Source organism: Thunnus thynnus, chromosome 21 (genome assembly GCF_963924715.1).
Source record: "Thunnus thynnus chromosome 21, fThuThy2.1, whole genome shotgun sequence".
Taxonomy (NCBI): domain Eukaryota; kingdom Metazoa; phylum Chordata; class Actinopteri; order Scombriformes; family Scombridae; genus Thunnus; species Thunnus thynnus.
In genome coordinates, this window is record NC_089537.1 from 23,100,498 (window position 1) to 23,122,202 (window position 21,705).

Here is a 21,705-nt window from a genome sequence, read left to right on the forward strand (position 1 = left end):
ATCTCACCATTCTTCAGACAGTGGTTAATAAGGAACTACTTTCTTGCCAGATGTCTGTAATTAATACAAAGACACCACTGACTGAAGCAAACTACTTAGCCTGTGGCAAGAGGCAGAGTAGATTAGCATAGTGGAATACCCTCCCCGGGGTTTATAGCATATTTATAACCCTCCCCCCTTCTCCTACACACACACACACTTCATCAACATCCCTCCATCAGCTCCTGATTCTTCATACGATACCCCCACCATCACAACCAAACATCCCCCCGAACCATTTCCCCCAACCCCCCTACGTGGCTTGAGCCGGCACACTGATGAGGATCCAGTTGCCATAACAACAGGAGGCAGTTGCTTTGGCGACTAATGGGAAGAGGGGCCACAGAGGAAACAATGACTGTTTAGTGAGGATGGGGGTGTTGTGATTGAGCTATAAATAGACGTCACTAAAGACTGTCCATGTCTCCATCAGCCCCCCCTGCTGAGATGATCCTCTCCTCTCCCTCCACACCTGTGACCATCACCTCTTCTCTCTATTCCTGCCTTTCAGAGGTGAATTAGCATGCAGGAAACCTGTCTGTGTTCAGGCCACAGCAAAGGAATTTCTCACTATTTACAAATGGCTTTCTGCCTGGCAGTTTCAGATATATGCATGTGTAGCACATTCTTGTCACATCTTTCAAGATGGAGAATGTCCTTTGAGTCTAATTCAACTGACTGAAACAAGAACTGAAAGAGACAAGACAAGAAAAAAATGTCTAAGGAACAAAAACAATGTTTTATTGTGGGAAACACACCTGTTTCCTGTCACTTCCTCCCTTAATCAATGAAGCCATTTAAACATGTTGTCGCTCTTTTAATGGCCACTGCTTTTGTCTTGTCTGTATGCCCTCCTAGTGGCCTGCATGGGTTATTAGGCACAACGCTTCTGTCACCCACTGGGATTATATAACGCTTGTATTGTGTGTTTGTGTGTGTGTGTCTTTTCCAGCCAACCAGTCAGACAGGATGAGGTCATCCAGTTTGTAGGTTATGTGTGTGTGTGTGTCTGTCTGTCTTGTCCCCATAGGACTTAGTGTCAGTTTTGTACTTCAAGAGGCAAGCAGACAGGAAGAGAAGAAGTTGGGTAAGAAGAAAAAAAAAAAAAAACAACTCGACAGATGTGACAGACAGAGGCAGCGACAGTACACCGGCCTCCAGCGTGTCTACCCACCTACCAGTACCTAGCTGTCTATCCACACCTGCCCATCTGTCTGACCATCTGTGCAGGTGTGATGTGTAAAAGTGACAGAGACAGTGATTCTGCAGTGAGTATGGTGAGGTTATGGAGGGGATCAGGGTTTTGTGATGCAGATAGACAGGTTGGAGAATGGGACAGGCTGTAGTTGATGTGACTGTACAGTGATTGAGGCGGTTGGCATTTTGGTGGAGACATGCTTTTCAACAGTGTTGACAGGGTGCCTTTTTGTGGTGTCCAATCTTGTATGCGTCATTGGGAAATGTTTTAGATTGATTGTTGCACTGAAGGAAGGAAGAAGGCAACTCCAATCTCTTGTGAACTTATTGGCTATGTAGTTTATCAGACTGTATAGGTAATTCGTCAGACTGTATTGGTAGTTTGTCAGACTGTGTAGGACAACAGGCAGGTAAGGAAATAGGCTTCAAGTGTTGTGTTTGAGTCATGACACTCAACTGCTTAAGTCATTATTTTATCTTTTTATTGACAGTAATTCCTCTGTAGTGACCAAAACCAACAATTGATTGAACCTACTAAGAAAAAGTCTGATATAGTTTATTAGCTGCTGCAGCTTTCTGGTTGTGCATACACTGGTTTGTGGCATCAAAATCCTCAAAATACTTTGGCAAACCTTTGACCATGACCAGGTCAAACAGGCATCCCTTGGTAAAAACCACAAAATTAGCTCAAAATGTAGCTGTTCGAATTCTAAAACAGCAATCTGCTGCCTGATTGCTAGTGACACACCCCCTACTATGCATCTCCTCACACTTCCTTGTACTCAAGCTCATGGTGGGTCACCAAAATACCAATTCTGCGTGCACAGCGATGAAAATGCCACTTCCCTGGAGCAAAGCTCCACCATTCACTGTGTGCTGTCATAACAACAACAGAGCTCTTAGTGTCCTACCCATTGTTCTGCATTTATGAACATGGTCAATCAGATGGAAAGCTTTCAGAAGCGTCTAACCAAACAGAACCGACAGACTTCCACCATTGCATTAAATGTTTGCACAGCATGACCTCTGCTCTGCTGTGAACACTGAACACATTCATTGATGCATGATTATCAGGTGCAAGACTAGACACAAATTATTACTTAACTATTACTATTACTTATTATATCTTTGTCCATTTCTAATTCCTAAATACATTTAGACTTTTGTTTCTGGCAAAGTTTTGGACTGTGGCTCAGACTGAGATTTCTCAACAACTCTTGCACAGATTGCAATAACATTTCAACAGACATCCATGGTACCTAATCCCACCAACTTTAATGATCCCCTGACTTTTCCTGTAGTGCTTCCATGGGTTTGGCATGTATTGTTCAGAGTTAAATATCTTGACAACTATTGGATGGATTGCAGTAAAATTTGTCTTTGGCCTGCCACAGAGAGGTTATGTCTTTCCCTTAGTGTTGTTTTTCCACTTTGTGTGCTATTAAATTGTTTGCTTTTCCTTTCAAGTGGCTTCCCACATCTCCTTTTCCAGTGCCAGCTTGGCATGACTGTGTTTTCCAGTGGGAAAACATGGAGTGAACACAAAGCTCCTGTTCATTTACTGTTTTATGAAGGAATACTTCCTCTGAGTATTGAGGCTACTTTCATTTAGTCAACCGTTAGGATTCCCTCATCTCCATAACCCTGTTCTATTGTTGTAAGAACCACTTTTATATGAACCGTGAGAGGGTAAATATTAATGTACCTTTAGGATTATGATTTGCTTTCAGTTAGGTTTAGTTCAGGAGGTAAGGCTAGGAATGGTCCCTATAGGACACATGCATGAATGCATTGGTGAACCATCCACTGTACTTAATTGACATTCAGTGCAACTGCTCTAAAGCACTATGAAACCTACAAATGAGGTAGAAAAAGACTTTTCAGAATCTTTTGTTTATCAGACCAAATAGGAAGTGAACAGTGCAGTGAATAAAACCTGACAGTAGCTTTGTACCCTTTAGCCCTGAATCTTGTCCTTTTCTGTCCTGTGATGGTGTCTGGAGGCGACATGTGTACCCTCACTAAATAGCCACCATCTTCATTCCAGTCCAGCTTTTCTGTTTACCCTCACTTCCTGCATCCTTTGTTGATCTTTTTTTCTTTCACCTTCCTCTTTCTGTAATCTCCCCTTCTTTTCTTTCTCCTCACCCCTTCATCTTCACTTATTACACCTACATCTTCTATCCATTATCCTTGCTTCTGTCCCCCCCCCACCTCATCTGGTTGCCCTGATAATTTCCTCCCTCTCTTCCTCTCTTCCTCTTTTTAGCTTCCCGTGATGCCCTACTTACATCCAGCACTTGGTCCTCATATACTCTTTCTATTCATCCTTCTTTTCTGCTTAATGCCTCCCTCTTTCTGCCCTCATCTATCAGTATCTCCTCCTCACCCTCTGTCCCTCCATCCCTGTCCCTGTTTGCCTGTCTGCCTGTTACAAATCATTGTTTTCTGCCAACGTTCAACCTTCAGTCCAAACCGACAGCCACAGGAACGCCTGTAACCGCCGGCTGTTTTGACTGGGACTGGACACACACACACACACACACACACACACACACACACACACACACACGGCTCATCCCAGGACAACAAGCCCATCCCTCTCCCTATTAGCACACCCCTTACTGTCCCATCACATACTGACCATCGCATTAAAATGCATGCTGGGTAGACTCAGATGATCCATCTGTATATTGACATATATTGACGTGTATTTAATGTGTGCAGCCAAACCATCTGATAGTAACACATCTGTAATACAACAAATACATTTTAAGTGTATTTGTGTCTCACTCCTAAGTATGTTAATAGCTTGTCTGACATTAAAACATAATAATAATGACTCACATGATAGATTGATAATAATCTAGATTCTCACAGCATTAATTCCATCAATACAACAGATCCTCATCACACTCACTACTTTATTGCTCCAAGTTTCTCTTTTTAACAGATACACTGTTCATTCACTAATATATTTCAGCTGTTTCTACTTTCTTTGTCTTTTGGATTGCTGTTCAGCTACTGTCAACGAAACTCCTGCAGATGTTTCACATTAAAAGGCTGTCTAGAAAGCGAGCAATTATGCCCTTTGTAACCCTTTTTTAATGTGAAAGATAGTTTTGTAGACAGTACCTTAACACTGGTGAAAAACACAGGTAAAGTAGAAGCAATTTCAATTAATTAAAAATGAGAACCTCAGACCAACAGAATGGTGTTTGTGGAATGATTATACTGATGGAATTATTGCTGTGGAAATGCACATTATCTTGAATTCATCAAGTCAACAGGTAAACGTGGCAAAAGTGTTGAGTCTGCATTAACATGAAAAAACATAAAATTCAAACTGGAGCAGATTAGAAAACATGTCTGGAAAGATTAAAATATTATAAAATATAAAACCCCGCTTCTCTCGGCAGGTGAGGTAAATAAAGGAGTCTGCCATTTTGGATTTATATCAAGGTCTTGAGGTGTTGTTTCCAAACATATAAATAAATAATTTACCGCCATGACTCAGTGCATCATTAACCACTGCAGAATACCCGGCTCTCCTGGAGTTAACCGACAACCTCTGAGAAACTGAACATTTTCAACAAGTTGTAGCACACTCAGTTCCTGCTAACGGGTTCATTCATCACCGCTCCAGGAAAAAGTTTGCTAGTTTCCTGTAATTTCATCGTAAATCACAGTTTAGGTGATCAGGAAAACAGAATAAGTGGAAATGGAGCTGAAAGCGTTTCTTCATGAGATGCTGAGCTGAATTTCTGTTAAATGCTTACAGGCTGGACTCGGTGCACTCGACTGAGTCGGCCAATTTGTGTGTGTATGTGACAGTGTTTGTGCATGTATAAGCATGTCTGTCTCTCATGAATGCTTCTTACATGCTACGTGGCAGAATGACTACTCAGATGCATACACTGAGTTTGTGTGTACGTGTACATATATGTTAAGGCATGCATGTTTTTTGCGTCGCTTGCACATTTCTGTGTTTATCAGAGTGTGCGTGGATGAGTATGGTTGGAGTACGAGGGCTAATGGAGTGTGATTCTCTACAATGTGACCAGATTCAGTCTGACAGACAACAAGGTCTTTTTACCAGAGGCTTTACTTGTCATCCATCTTCCATAACTCCATTTCCTATTTTCCCCTCCTCTACTTCTTCTGCCCTCTCATACTGAGCACACCGATTGGAAACACTGGAAAACGCACTTATCATCTGACGCTGCTTAGACCATCCTGCAGAGACACATACGCATATAAGAATATTCAAGAACTCTCATGCATTTATGCTCACAATTGTTTTTCATGCTGTTATTTGTTTCGTTCTCACAGCTCCTGCTGTCGCCCTCCCTCATTCGATCTGTCCCTCTGTCTTTCTGGCTATCTCACACTCGCACATGGAAGAGCAGAGGTTGTCTGCAGCCTTACAATAAGGGCCGTTTTTGTAACGAGGTTTTACAAAGAACTTAACAAGAGACAGTAGTCAAGACCCCCGGCTTTAATTTTATGTTTACATTTAGCACAGCATCGGGTCAGACAGACGAGAGGAGCTAAGAAAGTACAGAGAAGGTGTGTGAAATGAAGTGGAAAAGTGTTTTAACAGGTCAGACAGCAATACATGTTAGACAGAAGTTAATTGCATTGCAGACTGATACAGAGTGTGTGTACGGGCACGCACGCTTGTGTGAGTGTGTATGATTCGGATTGGTCTTGAGTTCAAATCCACTCTCCCCTCGAGGTGCCTTCCTCAGCCCTCGCTCAATCCTCCTTGAGGGGAAGACAGACCTGTGTGTGTGTGTGTGTGTGTGTGCGTGTGTGTATGTTGTGCTTTTCTCTACGAGACAGAATGAGGGAGAAAAAAAAGGGTCAAGAAGAGAAAAACGTGGAGTGAAAGAGAAAACTAAAAGGGGAGGGGGATTACTCACTCCACCATGAGGGGCGGGATTTGGGAATTGGCAGTAGCCAGTTGGCAGCCACAACTGGGTCACATGACGAGTGCAATAATCAGTGAGAGAGAGAGAGGGTGGGAAGGAACGAGAGAGAGAGAGCTGCACATTCAGTTCACGCTCAGTGTGTTTGAATTCAGAGCAGAGACACAGCACAAGAGACTCCACACACACACGCAGCGCACACCTGAGTCACTGAACGGAAAGGAACAACAGCGCAAGACAACAAAGGAAAGAGGGAGAGAAGGAAAGATAATTGGTGAAGATTACTTTTAGACACCTGAGACTGAGACAAAGACTGACTGTGAAACAAAGAAAGTGGGTGAAAGAGAATAGAAAGGGGAGACAGCATGTCTTCTCTCTCCGATCAGAAGCCTGGCTCTCCTTTCTCAGAGTACAGTGAGTTGTGTAAGGTGCAGTCCCTTTCGCCTACAGTGCCGGCTCAGAGTTGGGATTGGCAGCACCCCTCAGGCATGGACATGGGCACCCCGAGGGGCCTGGTCGTAGGTGGTGGACCTCTGGCGCCAACTGGACTCACAGATGAAGACAAGCTGTGCTTCTTCGAGCAGCCGAGCAGGGGCAGCATGGATGCAGAGTTGAAGGTGCCAGGCAGGGTTGGGGGCGTGTCAGGAAGCACCTCGCTGGGTAACGCATCGCTGGGCAGTGCAGGAGAGAGCCCAGACAGCCCTCTGTCCTCTTCCCCATCCCCCTCCCCAGCTTCTCCAGGCAGACTACCCTCTGCCCTGGGATGTGGGAACACCAGCAGGGTCTCCCTGCCGCCGGTTCCTGGATCCCCAGCCAGACGTATGGAGCTGTCATCATCCACGAGCACAATGCCTCCACGCTCAATGGGAGCCTCACTGATGGAGTCATCTCCAGTAGATGGAGTCTCTCCATCTGAACCATGGAACAACTCCAGTTTTGCTGAATCTAGCCCAAAGGTCGCCATGCCCCAGGTGGCCCCTAACTACTGCGTTATAGGAGTTGTCAATGACAACCACTTGGAGAAAGGCCACAAGATTGTGGCTGGAGCCGGGGCAGCCCTCGGGGCCCAACAGTTGTCTGAGGGCTCCTCAGGGGACAACAGCGAGGAGGAAGAAACAGAAGAAGGAGAGGAAGACTTGGAGCCCTGTCTCATGGGGCGAGCTCAGCAGCAGAGGAAGGCTATGCGGCGTGCAATGTCCGAATGTTCCCACCTGTCGGTGCCCACCAGTCTAGAGCTGCCTGATAAATACCCAGGTGGAGATGGAGCAGGACTAGACCAGCTGGCATCACCAATGGGTGGTCCACGTCGCTCACCGCACTCCATGAAGCGCTCTCTGACCGTCGCGGAAGATCAGCCCCCAACCCCGCCACCTACTCTCTCTGCAGCTGGCACCACCCACATCGACCTGCGGCAAGCTCCACCTGAACCTCGCCTCTGCCTCTCCCCGTTCTCACAGCTGAGAGACAGCAATGCCAGCTTCCCTCTCTCACCACTAGAGGCCCCGATGGAGGACTTTAAGGCGGAGGAGACAGGTGGCATTGTGCTTCCAGTGCCCCTTAGCCCCAAGGGAGGGTTCAGCAACATGAACACCAGCTCTGCACTATCTGTAGGCTCTGACTCTGAAGGTGAAACTGTTGGCAAATCCAACATGGCATCCAAACATGCAAAGTTCGATGACAATGAAGAGGATATTAAACTCAACACTGGTGCAGGTGTAGACTTTGGAGCTGGCAACAAGTCAACAGTGGCAGGGGACATTGATGGTGACCTTGCTATTGGTGGCTATACCAACCTTGGCTTGAACTCCAGCACTAACCCCTTCATCACAGTGGATGGTAGGTGGAGGTCATGTTTGAAGTCTCCATCTTTTAGCTGTGTTTGTCTTCCAACTATCAAAGTTGACTGCCAAACATGTTGATAAGAAGAAACTAAGTTTTTACTCTAGGTTTACTTTTTACTACCTGCTGTTCTTCCTGCAGGATGCTAGAACTATGTAGAACCTTTATGGTTTGCTAATACTATAAAAGTTTTGTGAATATGAACATGCAGTAAATAAATCCATAGGTTTGACTTTTGAGGTTTCCAACAATTTAATTAATCCTTGAAAACTATGGGCCACCCACAGAAAAGGTGTGGGTGTTAAAGGGTTAAAGTGGGTGCAGCGTGTAAGCAGGCAAACAAGCAGGTGGAATAAGCGAGTGTTGTTTTTTGTTGGGCTTCTTGGGGCACATAGAGGAAGGAAGTCTTGCTGCCAACATTACCAAGGACTCTATTCAAAATGCATTTCGGTGCTATTCTTATGATTGAGTCTTATTTGTATTTGTTGGTGCTTCGATAATCCAAGACAAATACAATAGGAGAAGTGTCAAAACAAGATCACCAAACAGTAAGATTGAAACATAAGAGTAGTATTGAGATGCAGTTTGAATAAAGATTGCATCTCAGTTCTGAGCCAGATTTGTTTTTCTGGTCGGAGCTTACAAATGACTCTGGGTCAGGGATAGCTGCAGAGGCAGACTGAAAGGAAGGCTGTAAGACGGTGCGAGAGACAGAGAGAAATAGAAAGAAAATCTGCATTCCATGATGGTAGTATCTGTCTCGTTTTGTTGGTGAAAGAGTGCCTACTTTAGATCCACAAACTGTGGTTGGAGTATGTGAATAGAATGATTTAATAGTGTGCCTCAGTTTTTGGATGTGTGTGCACACAGGTGGCTGTGTTCCTGAGCAACTGTGCCTGTCTGTTCTTGTGCTCATGAATGTGTGATGCGGCACAATAAGCTTGCAGCATGAGGTTATATAGTAACTGACTCTCCAGCTGACATCTGTACGCAGGGTCAAGATAACACTGCTCATTATGTCTGATGGGGGCTCCGTCTTTATCCAGCCTCGTTTTCTCTCATGCTTCATCCTTCCCATTTTCTGTTTTTCTACTCTGCCGTCTCTTTCTAGCTCTTTCTAATGCCTTCCTGTTTCTATGAATGCTCATTAGATTCTTGGTGAAGACAGACAGAGAGAGCCAAGATGGCTGAAAGCGGGTCACGGTCACGTCGAATGATGAACATTGCCAAGTCAAAACGAGGTCACTGACTGGAAAGTGTGGCCAGTATGGTGCTGCTCTCTATAATGACCTTCTTTCTGTCACTTTGTCTCCATCTCACACTTTTTCTCTCTTCTCTTTTTGTCCATCTCTTTGTCTCTTCTTTTTTCCTCCCTGCTCGCACGCCGTGGTTGCTTTCGCCACAAAGCCAAGAGTGGCAGAAGCTGCCAGACTGGCCACTGAAGTATTAAAGGGCCAGCGATCTTTATTTTCTGCCACCTGAAGTCTAAACAGAATCATGGCAGAGTCATCTAGCCACAGGCTCTGTTTGCTTTCTTGCCAAGGTTGTGGAAAGATTTCTGTAGCTCCTGTTGTCGTAGGAAACCTTTTAAATGCGCACAGGATAAAGCATCAATGACTGTTAGGGTTTTCCCTAGTTCTCTGAAAAAAAGACTTTGGAAATACATGATCTCCACCAAACAGGGATGCAGTGTAGACAATGCATGCAGCTCTATTGTATGAGCCTCTAAAGCAGCAAATGTGCAGTAGTGTATACTGTATACTACAGCTCAGTCTTAGCTCAATCTCTCCAGAGGGGTTGTGGGAAATAATGATAAGCAGATTTGAAGGAGAGAAAGAATTGGGTGGGTTAAAGAGAGAAAACAGGAAATTAAAAAAAATGCACGGGGGAAGAGATGTAGATGACTGTATAATGATGGAAAACAGGAAGTCCAGGATTTGGTGGAACCATGCTTGGATGGATGGGGAGGGCATAAAGAATAGAGGGAATGAACAAGAGAAGAAAAGTAAAAAAAAAAAGAAGAGAGAGGAAAGCGTTTGGGGGAAAAAATGTAGTTCTGCACAAAGCAGAGATTCCACCAGTTTAGAAAGAGGATGTTACAACAAAGTTAAGGCAAAACCGTCCATCAGCTCGCGTTTCAACAGACACAAAGCAGAACCCACGCTAAACATCCGCCCCGAGTCAGTGTGAAGATCTACTGTCATGTCAGATTACTTTTTGTCTCACAATATTTTACTGGTTTCAGGGAGATTTTCAGCCGCCTTCACTCTCAAGATCAAGCAGATAATTGTCACATAATGTTCCATTCAGCACAGTGATTTGGATGTTTTCTTCCTGTGTTTGGTGGTAGTAAATAGCTTTGAGACGTGGGCATGTGTTTGGTTTTGCTAATGGTTGTCACGGTGCTGAAATGCAGCGCCGTCTGCATATGTGTTTGCTGCTTGTTTGTGCATATTATTTGTTTTTGTTTGTGTGAATTGATTTGTATATTATTCATATTATTATATGTATTCTTGCATTTATGTTGATACACTTGGGCATGTAGTAATCTTTTAACCCATTGAACATTAGATTGCCTCCTTTTGCATCAAAATGTCTACAAATGTATTGAAAAATTATGGAGAAAAAAAAAGATGCTTCCCATAAGTTCTTGCATCAAAATCAAATCTAGACCTTTTCTTCAATATCAAAAGTAACCCTGGTGATTGTTGTCTGTACATCCATGGTTACAGAATAAACAGAATAAACAACATGACTTTTCATGCTGCAAATTGGCCACATTACAAAGAAATGTTAAAAACGAGGTTCAGGTGACAATATGAATGACCCAAGTATGGAAATGTTGATAACAGGTAGTCATACCCACAACTACTCCTAATATATCAACTTCCATTACAACTGAGAAAACTCCATTCGCTGCAGAAGACCATGAGATACACTTAAATGACTTGGAAAAAGCTACTGAGTAAACAGTGATTTTATTTTATTTTTTCAAATCATTCTTCTTGTTTACATCGCTCAAAACATAATGGGAGCTGTGGTGCCAAAACTTGGAATATAATTATCCAAATAGCATTAAGAAAACAATAGAAGTGACAAAATCAATAAAACTATCAATATATATCTTTATAAGTATCTGAATGTCCCGTTAACATGGTTCTTGTATCTCGGAACTTACTTTCTCCTTTGTTCATTCATTTACAGATAGTTATACCTGTAGATATACAGGGTAAAAAACAAATTATTTCAAATTGCATTCACCAAAGAATCCTTTAACCTGTATAGCAACCACTCACATGCCAAACGATGCCTCCTCTGAGTAGCCTAACCAATCCTGAAATTATATAGCTTGCAAAAAGATACAGTGGTTATGTCATGAACCTGTAAACAAAGGGAGTGAAAACAGCATGACAGCCTATAATTCAAAAGATTCAGCAACTACACTGCAGACTGATGTAACTATATCATGACTGAGCTTCCAGTGAGGCTCAAGTATCTCTAATAAGATGTCAAAACAAAACATCTCACACTTCAGATGGGACAGCGAATCACGAAGTCCACTCTATAGTCTGTAACCACTTCACAACCCCTTTAAAGTGACCAGTGTGTTTGATGTGCTACCAAAGGGCGGCGATGGAGTGTAGCTTTCACTTAACTGAGAGTGCTGTTGTCAAGGCAGACAAACTCCACTCTACCATTGAGCTTCAAGTGTTGCAGAGCAAAGAGTGACAAGCTTTTAATGAGACAGTGTCTGTAGCTGATTTACGTAATCCACTTGAGGAGTCTCAGGAAGGCTTTAGTAATTAGTCCTGAATAGTTTATTAGTCGTGGAAACCTCAATCGATCAATATTTCATCTGAAACCCTGTTTATTTTCTTTGATTCCCTATGGAAGATAAAAATTATGAACATAATAAATGATTCTATTGCTTTTCATGATTCCACATTAATATCTTCAATAGTTAAAAAAAATACATCAATGCACTGTAGAGTGCAGTCATCCAAAAAGTCTAAAGAGAATTGCAAATTCTTCCCAAAAAGAAGCAAACAAGTGTTTATAGTTGAAGGACTCTCTTGCGCTTCAGCTACTCCACAAGCGGAGGTTGGTGCTCACAGTAAAGGACAAATTGTAACAAACAGTTCAATGGGCCATTTCTCACAGACTGCACCCAAAGAAGACCCTGGAGCACACGATTCACTTTAGCAACTTATTAAGGTGCAAACGACTAATGTTTTGACACGCAATGCTTCTTCATCAGAGTCAAAACCTGTTTGTGTATGCATGCCTCGCACATGAATGAATCACAATTATTGCTTCACAGATTCCAGACATGTTATTTTATAAAACTGCGTTTAAAAAAATATGAGACAGCTTAAATAGCTTTATTAATAGGAGAGTAGAGTCATCATATTTTACCATATTAATAAGACAAGGGGAAAAAAAACATGATTTGAGGCAGTGCTCTTTAGGAGAGTCCAGGCTTAACAGCCCTAAATGAGCTCTAAGTGTTATTATGATGCTAATGAAACCCTCAAATGAAGTGGCTCAGTGCACCCAGATGCTCATTGTTCTCTGCTGTCCTGAGCCACATATTATACAAGAGTTAAGCAACCCCGGGGCATCCTGGTGCCTCAGCAGCTCTCCTAATGCAGCAGGTTGAGATCCACTTAACAGCCTTTGCAGATTACCTGTGTGGATTTACCACTGGTGAGCAAAGCTTTAAATCACTTGTACATACCATTTCAAAATGAATCTCTTTTAAGACTTCTAATCAAGTATTTCTCAAAAGATGGCCACTCTTTTGTGAATCCAGTTGTGGCTTCATTCACCAAAAAACAGAGATTTTTCTCTCAAAAATATCTGATGTGACTTTTATATCCATATGGTCAAAAAAATTCTTGTGTAATCTTGACCACACTCAGGAGTTATTAGTGAATATTCCTCTCAGTAATGCCCCCCATCGCCACCTGACAGTACACCCTCAAGAGACACTGTTTGTCTGTGATTGATGCTTCCAATCACAAGCTCTGTCAATAATTCATGTCCCTCACTAGGGAGGTGAATGATTGCTTTTTTGTCTTCCTCCCATCATTACTGGATACTCACCACAGACGAGTCCAAAGATGTTTCCTTCAGTTCTTTTTGTATTCAAGCTTTGGTGTTCTTTGAATGGCCTTAGCTGCTACATTTTGCTGATGACAAATTTGTATGAGGTAGATTGAAAAGTTAGATCAGAGAGAAAGAGCGATGAGCCAGACGATGGCCATTTCAACTGCAATGATGACACTTTTATTTGCAGTTCTGTCTGGGGTTATGGCACTTGTACTCGCTGATGTTTTTGTCTTCTGTGATGACGTCTCTTTCAACGGTGATGAAGTTAAACACAGCAGCAGCAGCAGCATCTTTTTGTTAAATAGATATGATGAAGACCTTTTCAGTTGTTAAAAGCAGGACGACTAAAATAAAAATGTGACATAAGAGTCGACAGCCATGCCAGCGGCTCTGTGAGGCTGTAATGAGGCACAGCGTTGCTTTGAGCTAAATGTTAACACATCTAAGTTTAGCACGTTAGCATGATAATATTTACTGATTAGCACAAACCCAAACTACAGCTGAGGATGATGGGGATGTTATTAGTTTTGCAGGTATTTGGTCAGAAACCGAAGTATTATAATGTTGACTCAAAGATGGGCCTAAAAGAAAAGTGAGAGGATTGTCAAAGTCATTAAGAACCATCCTCTGGTAACCATGACTGTCTGTACAAAATGTCCATCCAGGAGATGTTGAGATGTTTCACTGGATAATTGAAAACTTTGATCTGCTGCTGGCGCTTCAGGAAACATCAGAGGATCACCAAAGTCACACATGTTCAACCTCTGGGCGCCATGGGTATCTCAAGCAAATTTCATGCCAATTCATACAGTGGTTGTTGAGATATTTCAGTAAAAGCCAAATGTACCAACCAGCTGATGACGCTAGAGAAGAAGTTAGCAAACTCAGAAGGACTCAACCTCTGGAGACCATGAATATCTGTACAAACATTCCTCTCAATCCATCCAGTAGTTGTTGAGATATTCAGTCTGGGCCAAATTAGTGTACAGACAGACCAACACAATGACATTGCCATCCCTAGAGCCATGTCCCTAGCATGGCTAAAAAGTGGACATAGACAAAGGACCAGTGCAAAATGAAAGAAAGGAACAGCATTGTGACAAAGAGTCACACAGGAAAGAGTGTGAGAGTGTGTAGGTTGAGTGTCACCTTCCGCTGTTTGCTTAAATGAAGCCGTTTTCACCAGGCTTTGGACAGCTCTGACAGATATCAGATTTCTGCCCTAATTAAAGGATCAAGTTGATCTCCTGAGCCTCTCATTGTTTAGAGTAGAAAATGAAGGCCTTGTTTGTTCATTTTTTTTTACTTCCATTCCTCTTCTCCTGTTCCCTCTCCTTTGTCTTGTCACGCTTTATTTAGGTCAGCATTTTTTTTTCTTTTATGTAGTCATATTTTAGTTCACCTAACTGTGTTTACTCTAGTCTGATGTTTGTCACTATTCGCTGTATATTATATAAGGCATCTGAGCTAAGAATGTCATGTCATTCTAGTCAAGGTCTTACACCCCGATTCCCTAATCTTTACTCATCCCTCCCTTCAGTCTTTGTCTTCTTTCTCCCTTTGCCTTTCTCCTGTTCTTTCTCCATTTGTTGTCAGCTTTCTATCTTTCTGTCCCTGTTGTGTTTGCTACTCTCTTTTTCTCTTTGCTCCTAAATTACAAGTTAGTTGTAAAGGCCATTATTGGGATGGTATGATTTTCCAAAGCAGCGATAAAACCGAAGCTAATATAAAAGAGAACAACAGAACAGATAAAAAGGGAATGCTATAAATATTCCTCATCGATTGTTTTTCACCTTTGATTTCCCTCTCTGTCTTTCTCTTGCTACCCTCCTCTCTCTGTCCACTCACTCATCTCTTTATCCACTAATCAATATTCCGCACGCTGATTCTCAAATATTTGGTATCTAAGGCAACAACTCTCTCTTTCTTTGCTCTTTCTCATCTTGTCATTGTCATAATTCTCATTCCACTGCTCTAACAAAGAGCTCTTGATTCATATGGTCTCTGCTCCTTTTGTCTCCCCTGTCCTGTTTGGTACAGTAGGTGATTAAGGCTGGGAGAGAAATCAGAGGTTATAAAAGCTGAAAGGAAAAGCGGATAGACCAGTGGGTCAGCACCATTGTGATATTTGTGTTGGCTTAAGTACACAATAAGGCAGAAGGCAATGTCAGCATTTGAAGGTCAATTCCAGTTAATTACAAGTAGATTCTTTGCTATTGGTTTGTTTACAATCTCAAATATTTAAATACCTCGTACATACACATGGTTATGCAATATTTTCTGACATAACAAGTTGACAAAGATCACCTAAACAATCCAGTTAACGACTGATGGGAGCATTGTGGATTGTGGGACATTGAATAAAGGATACACCAGTTTTGTCTTCCAGATTTGTACGTAAGAAGGGTACATTTTTTAGAACCTTTGAAGTGGGACAGATTTTGTCAGCCCATTATGACACATTCAGTTTAAAAATGTGGACCTCAGAGGATCCATCCCTTAGAGTGGGAAACAGCTAGAGTCAGTAGCTCTGACTGTGTGCAGTTCACCCAGTTCTTGGGTCAACATCACCTGAGGTCAGATGATGCAGATGTTTCATTCAGTGAGTCAACCTAACAGAAATAATTCTTTTGGCTTGTTTATGTATAGCGTGATATTTTGGTTTAGCTGGGCAGCAACATCATCTAGATTCATAGTTTTTTTTTATCATTATTCATTTCAGTGGGTCAGCTGTGAAATATTCAAAGCATTTTACAAACGCTGCCTCTAGTAAAAACATCTTGAATTTAAAACATTACTGTTTTCTGTCTGTGTCCATCAGTGTAAAACCACAGTATAAAGAATGAAGATGACTACAGACTTTTCTAAAACATGGTAAAACACCATAGGCACTCTCATTAGCTAATCTCCATGTTTTTATAAAATGATGATTTCAAATAGTTTTAAGAATATTGAAATGCTCATATTTGGTATCTTACCCCATATACCCCACATGTATCTTGGGGGGAGTTCTGAGGGAGTATGGTGCACAGGGGGCTTTAACTTGGAGCCAATCGGTCCTTGTATAACTGGAGTTAGAACTGTGTCTGTATTCTTGGCAAGAAGTCAGTGGGCATTGGGCCTCTGCTTGGGTTGTGCCCTGTCACAGATTCTTTTTATATCTTTTGTGGAGTTTGTGGCCGAGTATGAAATGGTGGGGATGAGGCCATGGTATTTTGCTAGAAAACTGTGGATTGAGTTAATGCCTTAAGTGAAGGAGTTCAAGTATCTTGGGTCTTGTTCACGAGTGTGGACAAGATGGAGCATGAGATTGGACAGCACATTTGTAGGGATGTTAGCAGTAATGGAGGTGTTGTGGTAAGGACTGAGCGGGGCCTGAAGGTGAAGCTCTCCATTTTCCCATCAATCTACCTTCCAACCTTGACCTAGGTTAATGAGCTTTAGCTAATAACCAAAAGAAGTAGCTGAATAGAGCTGGTTGAGGTCCTTAAGGCATCTGATACGGATGTCTCCTGGACCCCTTCATGTGGAGGTGTTAGGGGCCTTGGAAGGGCTTTGGACCCCCCAGGAGGACCTGGAAGACATAGCAGGGGAGAAGAATGTCTGGGCTACCATGCTTAGCTTGGTGCCACCAACAGACCCGGATAAGTGGTGGAAAATGGATAGATGGTTGGATTGATGGATGGTTGATATGTTTTATCAACAAACTCTAAAGATAATAGTCATTGGCAAAAATCACACAACCTTTTTAGAAGATCTTATACAGAGTTTCCACCTATATTTTTATGTGAAATTGTACTGATACCAATATTGATCCAGGGATCTCTGAATTAAGATTAGCTGTAGTTAACAGACAAAACAAAAATGTTTTAGTAGCATGAGCTGTAGTGTTAATTTAGCAATGGAAAGGGATCACTTTTCATTACAATCAATGCCTCATCGGATGGCATTGGACAGTGGAAATGGGTCAGGACAGATGGGGAGAGACAGGAAAGATAAACAAGAGAGGATGATGTAACAGGCTGGTGAATGTCAGGTTTATTGGCCCGTGACTCCTAAAAACCCAGCACCATTTCAAATGGGTCACATCTAAGAAGGAAAAGAAAAAGAAAAAAACAAAGCTTTATAAAAAAGAGAATAGAAACAAAACATAAGTATTGGTAATATTTCAGGGTCCTTGAGGCTGTGATGATGGAGTGAGCGGAAGATGGGAGGTTGCAGACAAGATGTAGAACACAACATGTACACAGTAAAGGGATGATCTGTCAAGAGGAGAGAGAAGAAAGAAGAAGAAGTGAGCTTTCATGTAAGGGGAGATTAGATTGTGAGAGGGAGAGCAGAAACCCTCTATCTCAAATTATTTAGTCTATTGTACTTTTTCAGCCTGCCATTGTTGTGCATTTGTCTTAAGCAGTTGTTGTGGTTGGATGATTGAAGATCATACCTAGCAAGAGCAAACTGATATCTTCTTGTTATCTGTTCTTGTATTTCTGTTTAGCCTGTTTTTACTCAGACATATGTTGAATCTTGTCTGTCCCGGGTTTGTTTAGCACATACACTAGTTATATGTAGATATATAGACATATGTGGAGCAATGTAGAAGGACAGACTTTAAGGATCTGTGGAAACAAAACTGCTGCTTTGGATGTTTTGGTGAATATTCGCTGCAGTGTTTAGTGTTATTAGTGAAGTGAGTATATTTTTGTTGATGGCTGTATGGATGTAGGTCTTTGTTTCACTTTGAATTTCTGTAGCTTTCTGAGAAAGACTGTCTGCAGAACTTTTTTTTGGTGATGTGGTCTGTATTGATATTCTGTTTGAGTGTGTTGCTTATATGTGTGCTGAGAAATTGAAAATGAGTCTGTGATGGTTATGAGATATGTATGGGAGTATTGGATTTTTGCCCAAGGTCAATGAGCATCTGGGTTTTGGATGTATTGAACAGGAAGTTTTTGTCATGACACCAAGTGACTGCTCGGGTTACCTGTTTCTCACTACTGTGAATGTTGTTATTAGATAAAATTCTATAGTATGAAGACAGCTGTTACTGTAATATGTTGGCATCATGACCTATAATTAAAATCACCTCTGTTATCTTTCTTTCCAGTAAAATCAGACAAGCTGGAGAAGGCAGAGAAGAAGGATGAGAAGCTGGAGGACAATATAAAGAAGGTGGACCTGTTTGACCCCCTGGATAACGTTGAGCATAAGAGCGTGAAGGTTGAATTCACAAGCAGTGAGCCTTCAGTCAAGGTGGAGAGAGAGACAGAGAAGGAAAAACAGAAAGAAACAGAAAAGGAGATGGAGAAAGAGAGGGAGAAAGAGGCCGAAAAGATTAAAGAGAAGGAGAAAGAGGCAGAGAAAATTAAAGAGGAGAAAGAGACAGAAAAAGTGAAAGATAAAGATAAGGAAAAAGACAAACAGCCAGAAAAGGCTGAAGACAAAGAGAAGGAGGCCGAAAAGATGAAAGACAAAGAGATAGAAAAAATGGAGTCAATGCAGCAGAAGACAGAAAAAGAGGATAAAATGAACAAGATAGAAGACTCACCAGACGAATGGATGAAGACAGAGAACGTAGACAAGACAGAGAAAACAGTTAAAGTGGAGATGACAGACAAAGTAGAGAATAAAGCTGAGAAAGCAGAAAATGTGGAAAAAGTGGACATCAATGAAAAGCCCAAAATGGAAGACAAAGCAGAGAACAAAAACACAGAGAAGACTGAGAAAACAGAGATGAAGGACGGCAAAGATCAGCACATTGACATAGTGGAAAAGACCCCAGAGCAACAGCCGACACCCGTCAAGCTTGATACCAGTTTTGACAAGCCAGAGATGAAGGCTGACACGGAGACAAAGGTGACAGTAGAGGTGGAAGAAACCAAGAATGAGAAGGCTGACACAGACACAGCCAAGAAGACAGAGAAAGAGGACGAGGTGGAGAAACTGCCGGAGAAACCGTCAGAGAAGCCAGACGAAAAACCAACGCAGAAGAACGAAAAGGAAGAAAAGCAGGACAAAATGCAGGGTGAAAAAAAGACTGTAGAGAAAAAAGATGACAAAAAGGACAAGGCTGTGAAAGCAGATGGAGGAGAGAAGGCCAAAAAGGCAAAACCTGCGACTAATGGCAGCAGTGCAACACCCAGCAAAGACCTGGCAAGTGCAGACAAGAAGACCAAGGTAGGATTTATTGGAAGGTATAAGGATGTAATGTGTCTGGATTTATTGAAAATAAACTGGTAGGTCAAAGGCTATTTCATTAATATCATATTAGATGATTCTCAGTATTGTAATGGAAGACACTGCAAACTCATGTTCACTTCAAACATGAAAATCAAGGTAAGTTAAAGATTTCAAATGTCTTAAGTACAATTAGTATGGCACAGTGAGTTTTAATCTATAATTTTGAGAACACACATACAGTGTGGTACAGACCAGTGTGGGCTTCAGTAATCCATAAAAATAAAACATGTCCTCTTCCAGTATACCATGCTTTATTACCCAAACTCTTCATCAAGGCGGTCCCACTTTGGTTGTATTTGTAATATGTCCATTTTACTTGAAATATAAATTACAATGTTGGGCACAGTAAGCAGCCAGCCTTCAGTTTGATTGTATTTATTGTCCATTAATAGCTAACATTAGCTTAGCACTAGTTTGTGCCTGCAGGTCACAGAGCTAGCCATAGGTTTCTCTAAAAGATCATTAACTGGCAATGTTGGAAAAACTGTTAGTGTTGTTACAGAATCCCCCAAAACTCTTCTAACCACCTGGATGGAAAAAATAATCCGTCCACTGAATGACTGAAGATATTTAGCCTGTTTCCAAGTCAAAACAATCTGTTGGTAGAGGCTAACCGTTAGCCCCAACACAGACCTGTCTCTCCACTGATCGCACAAACCCTCCATCTAACACCTGGCAAGACAGTAAACAGGTTGATGTAAGGGAACATTACTGTACTGTAGTAGCAATTCCTTCAGTGTGTTAAAGTAATGCATTATTTGTCTGCCAAACACTGATAAATTCCCATAAATACAAGAAAAGAAAATATAAATTTAGAGTCACCTTTTTCTTGCTAGTTTGTACACGTCTTTGTTATATACACTTGTTTTTCAGTTTTTTACACCCTGGTGGAAGATATATTTCATATGAACTGTATTTATTGATAATAGCAATGACCAGAAAAGGACTTGTCATATTGTCCCTGTAAAGTCACATGACTTATTGATGTGTGGTATAAAAAGAAACCCGAAACAAACTCATATCACCTTAATGAAGGCAAGACAATTGAAAATGTTTGGGGAATAAAGCTGGAGAGGAGTTGTGTGACATGTTGAATTTCGAGGGTGAGTTTTAACAGAAAGCCATTCATTATGCATGCTGCCAAAGCTTCTGTCACTGCTTTTTTATGCATACCACATACAGTAAAATTACCATTGTCAGCCATCTGAAACAACAGACCTGATGCAAATGTTTTATTATTTTTGGCACGTTATGTTTCATTTTTTGTGATCTGATTTATGATTACGTTGCTGCTTGTGCTGCTTACCCTGCTGCTGTTACCATCCATTTTCCTTATTTTTCTTTTTTCCCTTTCCTTTGCTTTCCCTTCTTATTTTGCCCTCCATCCATCCTGTATGTGTCGGTCATGCGTGGCAGCCTGCTGCCGGGGTGACCAAACTGAGCGCCACTGCCAAAACACGGCCGAGCTCTGCGGCTGCCAGTGGTGGTTCAGCCGCAGCCCCTACTAGGCGCCCCACACCCTCCTCCACCACCTCCACCTTAGACAAAAAACCAACCACAGCCAGGGCACCATCCACAGCCGCTGCTGGCCTAAAGCGGCCCTCCACCACCTCTACCAGCCGCCCCTCATCCTCAACCACTGCCACTTCACGTGACATCAAACCCAAGGTGAGTGTCAGCTGTAAGGGCATCTGTCAAAGGCTGCAGAATGCTCAGTTAATACAGAACAATGGATCCACAACTTCAGGTGAAAGTGCATGAAAACACATCTGATGGATTTTGATTTGAAAAAACTTCTTGTTTCTTGTTTATTTTATTACCTAAATGGGCTTGGCTGCTGTTAAAAGGCTAAAAATACTGTTCAAATGTGTAGCTCTTATTGGTTTTAGGCTCACAAAAATCTGTTTCCTCCTTCATAAGGGACTTTGGCCATCTGGTCTCTGTGCCTGTTAAACATTCACAGGCTCACAGTTGTGTATTATAACACTCTAATGAGTCCTGGTCAGAGGGTACAACTTTAGGGTCTGCAACAGCACGAGCCATTTATGAACTACATTTAAACTGGGGATGCAAGAAAATAGAAGCTGTTTTCCCCAGTAAGTTTACTGCTTTATTGTCTGTTTTACTCTAAATGGGGCCATAATTTACAAAATGAACATCATGCTTAATGAAGAAGACTAGAAACTAGTCATTGCGACTGTAAACTCATTAGGAAAGTGTTTACTGAGGTAATAAATCAAGTAAGAAGAAGGGTCATTTTCTCATAGACTTCAATACAATCAGACTTTTTTTTTTGGAGCTAGTGGAGTCGCCCCCTGCTGGCCATTAGAAAGAATGCAGGTTTAAG

At 41.9% G+C, this 21,705-nt stretch overlaps 1 protein-coding gene across 9 annotated transcripts in view; it reads left to right on the forward strand.

Annotated features, from left to right (window-relative positions):
• LOC137173121 (microtubule-associated protein 4) overlaps positions 1-21,705 on the forward strand; it is a 121,713-nt gene that overhangs the window by 82,501 nt on the left and 17,507 nt on the right. For 8 of the 9 annotated variants that reach the window (XM_067577842.1, XM_067577841.1, XM_067577845.1 and 5 more), the window contains 2 exons: positions 18,226-19,295; positions 20,775-21,026. In XM_067577842.1, coding sequence (XP_067433943.1) covers positions 18,226-19,295; positions 20,775-21,026 — 1,322 coding nt within the window. Of the gene's footprint in view, positions 1-6,315; positions 8,004-18,225; positions 19,296-20,774; positions 21,027-21,705 lie in introns of those variants that run through there. The other variant, XM_067577848.1, reaches the window with a different exon arrangement.